We start from the raw sequence: 5,263 nt of genomic DNA, 5'->3' as shown, positions 1-5,263 counted from the left end.
TAGAGAATTCCCTGGGGGCCCAGTGGACTCCATGCTTTCACTGCCAAGGGCTCAGGTTTGGTCCCTGGTCAGGGAACTAATATCTCATCAACTTGTGGGGCTTGGCCAAGAAAGAAAAAAACAGAAACACAGATGGGGCTGGCAAGCTATGGCCTGTGGGCCAATACTGGACTGACACATGTTTTTGTCAAGAGAGTTTTACTGGAACACAGCCATGCCCATTTGTTTATGTACTGTCTATTGTTGCTTTTGTCTGTAACTGCAGAGTAAAATAGTTGTGACGGAGACTGAATGACCCACAAAGTTTAAAACACAATCTGACCCTTTACAGAAAAGGTTTGTTGACTTCTGACTTCTACTAAGAAATTCTTTAAGGCAATTAGTATTACTATTTCTGAACAGTAAGAAAATGATTTCTACATCTAAAGGTATATTCTTTATCCTACTCATCTACAGTAGCAGAAGATGCCATGTTGAGATGAAGCTAAAATAAAAATCTAGGCTGAAATTGTGTTCTTTCTTATCAGGCGGGAATCTCAAGCACAAGTGTAAAGGTGAAAATGGCTCTGATAACTCTCAAGCTGATGCTGGTTAATGAAGGGGCCCCCAACAGATAAACATAAAAATCTGTTGAGATACGTAAGAACACAGTACAAGATACAGTCATCAAGAGAGTAATCACTTACGCTGTATGTGAATGAGCTGCTTTGGCATCTTGAATTCCCCAGGATATATAGACTCATAGTAAGCGATGTTACTTTCTGCTTCTGGGACTGGTATAACCATGTTATCCCTCTTCTCGCCATACACCTGCTGTGCTGAAATAGCCCGCTGAAGATGGTGTTCCTAGAAAGAGGGAGAAACAGGTACATTTACACATTAAAAAACGAGCAATCAGAACATACAGCCTTATGAAGAAGTTTCTTGTTCATTTATTTTTAAAGTAGAGGGATTTTTAGTAGCCTTGTAAGGATGCTAACAATAAAGCTGTGGTGAAAAGATTTTGAGTATAAACAAGAAGATCTGGTTAGATATACTGTGTATTTCAATTTAAGAAAAGGCACTACACTGAAACTGAGGATTAAATTATATAAGATTAAAAAAAAGGCTGACCAAAGCTGTTACTTAAAGTTTGCACTTTGCAGAAAAAAATTTTTTTTTTAAAGGGGTAAAACATTTGAACTTATTGTATGAAGAAAGCAGGCTATGTATAAAAAATATTTTATGGATTATAATCACTTATTCATACAGCGCTTCAGAAGAAGGGTACAGATTATTTTCCCCATTTTTAGTTGATGAAACTGACACAGATTCAAACCTGGTCTTCTGTCCCAAGGAATACCCTTTCTTATGAATTTCCAGAGCCCTTTGTGGACAGTAGAAAAGTACAGGGACTGAAAGCACAGGCTGCAGGGTCTGTGACTCCTGGCAAGACACTTCATTCCTCTAAATCTGTTTCCTCCAGTAAAAGAAAAATCAAATCTTACAGGGTTGGTTGGGAAGATTTAAGTAATATAAATGTGCATTAGATGTTCAGTATAATGCCTGGCGCCTGACAGGTGCTCAAAATGAGCTTCGGTTGAGTTGCCACACAGGAAGATTTTTTTACCAGCTGCCATAAAAGTACCTGTTCTCACCCACCCCTATCATCACTGAATTTTGGTAAACATTTCATTAAATTAAAACTAGTTTTAAAAATACTAGTTTTTAAAATATTTATATACCAGTTCAGGGATGAAAAACATTCCAACAGTATGAAGACAAAAAATGTCCGTCTCCATCAGTAGCCTCTGGTAATTTTATGTATACGTAGATTTCAATTCACAGCTAGGAGTTTTCTGAGCGACCTGACATCCCCTGACATAGCCCCTTGACATATCCTGGAGATTTTTCCATACTGATACTTTTACTACAATTTGTGCAACAGCAGAAGTGCATTTCACTCTGTGGATGTGGAATACACACTCCATTAGTTACTTAACCAGACACTAATAGATAGAGAAAAAAACAAAACCAAACCTGGAAACCACCTAAATGTCTATCCTTCTCCCTGAATGCTGCAAAACCCAACCCTGTACTATGATATATAGGAGATACCTATGTGGGCCCTTGAGAGCCTCTGTAGGACAAGGAGAGATGCAAGTGCTCAGAGGGTACATGAGGTGACACCACCTATTCTGACCACTCTGTGTAGGAATCCTTAACATCTCTCTTCAATTTTAAAATCACCCATCTTGTTATTTTAGGTTAATTTCTTTACAGTGAGTTTTTCTTCCCTTAAGTGGCTTCTTCACTTAAGTGTTGCCATTTGCTCACCTTCAAAAGGCCTGCTTTCCCTTTTCTCTTTGATGTTTAAATAGGTGGATTATTTTCCTTTTCAATATTAAGGAAATTAGCCCCTGCGTAATAAAATTGACAAATATTTACCTGAAGTTTGACTGGTCGTTTTAATTTTTTTCCTTGTAAGAAAGTTTCACTAGTCAAATTTATTAACCTTTTCCTTGATGACTCTGTTATCCTTAATAACAGGTATAAATCGTACAGTTGCAAACACTGGTATGTAAACAAAACCTTTCCTTTTTATAATGCATTTAATCTCTGATTCTTGTGGCTCTTGGGAGCTGGTGGAAGCAGTGTGCAGGGGGCAAGAGGGGGGACTGGGAACAGGCTATGGTCCCAGTGCACTGGCCCTGGAAGCCTGAGACGCAGGTGGGGAGCTGGCCACAGGCGTGCCCTTTCCCTCTCAGATACCCTCTCACGGCAAGAACAATTTTGTGACCCGTGCCCCCTCTACTTACACCAAACTCAAGGAGGGAGTGAGGGAGCAAGGCGCGTTACTCTTAATTTGCACTTTGTTCTTAATCAGTTAGCACGTCTCTGTGTAGGTGAACATGTGAGAGATAGTTGACCTATTTTTTGTGTGTAAGGAGAAAGAGCAAGCCACTATCCTAATGTCTAGCATAAAATCATCTATTTCCCTTAATGACTAAAAATGTCCCTTTATAACTTCCTCTTGCATTTGAGAGTATTTCCAAGCTCTTCCTCCTTATTCTATTCAAATGCCTCCTATGTCACTATTTAATGTGTTTTTTAAAAGCGCAGCCTCAGACTATTTATTACTAATGCTTTTTAAACACTAAATTGACTCCTTGCAATTCTTTGTCAAAAATTTCCAGGCTATTTATTTTTCTAGATGAACCACAATGAAATTTACTTTCTCAGCATGAGATGGGACCACTAAGGCCTTCAGATGTTTTGCAGTGTGGTGGTGAAGAACAGGATTTGTATCAGGAGTGCTCTGGACTTGTATGTCGGCTCCATGGTCTACCAGTTCTAGGATGTTGGGGCTTGGGACAAGATAGTTATACCAGCAAGTTTTATTACCTCTAAGTGTACACGGTGTATCTATCATAGGGGACTGTGGTCAAGATAAATGCCTGAGACACACTAATGTACCTTTCACTACTAGAAAAGTTGAAGAGTTTCCCATATGCTTGTTAATATTTATATTCTCCCTAGTGTTAACAGCTTTCTGTAGAAAGACTTCTCCTGATGTTCATATCCATTTTTCTATAATTGTGAAATCAAATTTTTGTTTCTCAATATTAAATACTTACTGCTTTTAAAAAAACTTACACATGGTTTTTGTTTTATAAAATATTTGACACAATTTCCTCATGCTTCCCTAGTGGCTCAAGTGGTAAAGAATCCACCTGCAATGCGGAAGACCTGGGTCTGATCCCTGGGATGTGAAGATCCCCTGGAGATCTTCCTCATAAGGAACTTCATAAGGACTCAAGGTATGTGTAATATACAACAAATAGATTATGGTTTTCTAAGCCTGAAAAACTTCAATAACTGGGATGTGACTGTAACTTTAAACTTTCCTATTTACTGTCACCCTGTGTATGTACAAGGACTTGAGGATTGAAGGGGGCCACACACAGGTGCCAGTGTAGCCAGAGTGTGGTGAGGGGCACACAGGTTGGTCAGCATCAAATCATGCAGAGTCATGGGCATGTTAAGAATTTATCCTTGTACTAAGAGCAATAGTGTCTGAAGGGTTTTCAGTTCAGTTCAGTTCAGTCGCTCAGTCGTGTCCAACTCTGAGACCCCATGGATTGCAGCACGCCAGGCCTCCCTGTCCATCACCAACTCCTGGAGTTCACTCAGACTCATGTCCATCGAGTCAGTGATGTCTTCCAGCCATCTCATCCTCTGTTGTCCCCTTCTCCTCCTGCCCCAAATCCCTCCCAGCATCAGAGTCTTTTCCAATGAGTCAACTCTTTGCATGAGGTGGCCAAAGTACTGGACTTTCAGCTTTAGCATCATTCCTTCCAAAGAAATCCCAGGGCTGATCTCCTTCAGAATGGACTGGTTGGATCTCCTTGCAGTCCAAGGGACTCTCAAGAGTCTTCTTCAACACCACAGTCCAAAAGCATCAATTCTTCGGCGCTCAGCTTTCTTCACAGTCCAACTCTCGCATCCATACATGACCACTGGAAAAACCATAGTCTTGACTAAATGGACCTTTGTTGGCAAAGTAATGTCTCTGCTTTTGAATATGCTATCTAGGTTGGTCATAACTTTTCTTCCAAGGAGTAAACGTCTTTTAATTTCATGGCTGCAGTCACCATCTGAAGGGTTTTAGCTCTTATCTAAAAAAATAGATCAATTTCTATAAAGCAGAATATGTGCAGCCTTTAAGTGGTTTAGAGTTAATAGTTCAGTCGTTCAGTTGTGTCTGACTCTTTGCAACCCCATGAACTGTAGCACACCAGGCCTCCCTGTCCATCACCAACTCCAGGAGTTTACTCAAACGCATGTCCATTGAGTCAGTGATGCCATTCAACCATCTCATCCTCTGTCGTCCCCTTCTCCTCCTGCCTTCAATCTTTCCCAGCATCAGGGTCTTTTCCCATGAGGGCAGGTCTTTGCATCAGGTGGCCAAAGTATTGGAGTTTCAGCTTTAGCATCAGTCCTTCCAATGAATATTCAGGATTGATTCCTTTAGGATGGGCTGGTTGGACCTCCTTGCAGTCCAAGAGACTCTCAAAAGTCTTCTCCAACACCACAGTTCAAAAGCTTCAATTCTTCGGCGCTCAGCTTTCTCTATAGTCCAACTCTCACATCCATACATGACCACTGGAAAAACCATAGCCTTGACTAGACAGACCTTTGTTGGCAAAGTAATGTCTCTGCTTTTTAATGTGCTGTCTAGGTTGGTCATAACTTTTCTTCCAAGGAGTAAGCGTCTTTTAAT

At 40.4% G+C, this 5,263-nt stretch overlaps 1 protein-coding gene across 4 annotated transcripts in view; it reads right to left on the bottom strand.

The window, feature by feature from the left end:
• EPC1 (enhancer of polycomb homolog 1 (Drosophila)) overlaps positions 1-5,263 on the bottom strand; it is a 98,849-nt gene that overhangs the window by 25,246 nt on the left and 68,340 nt on the right. For all 4 annotated transcript variants that reach the window (XM_010860000.1, XM_010859999.1, XM_010859997.1 and 1 more), the window contains one exon: positions 687-846. In XM_010860000.1, coding sequence (XP_010858302.1) covers positions 687-846 — 160 coding nt within the window. The remainder of the gene's footprint in view (positions 1-686; positions 847-5,263) is intronic.

This window comes from Bison bison, unplaced genomic scaffold, assembly GCF_000754665.1.
Source record: "Bison bison bison isolate TAMUID 2011002044 unplaced genomic scaffold, Bison_UMD1.0 scf7180017864461, whole genome shotgun sequence".
Classification (NCBI taxonomy): domain Eukaryota; kingdom Metazoa; phylum Chordata; class Mammalia; order Artiodactyla; family Bovidae; genus Bison; species Bison bison.
The sequence above is the reverse complement of the archived record's forward strand: the minus strand, read 5'-3'. Positions and strand labels throughout refer to the sequence as shown.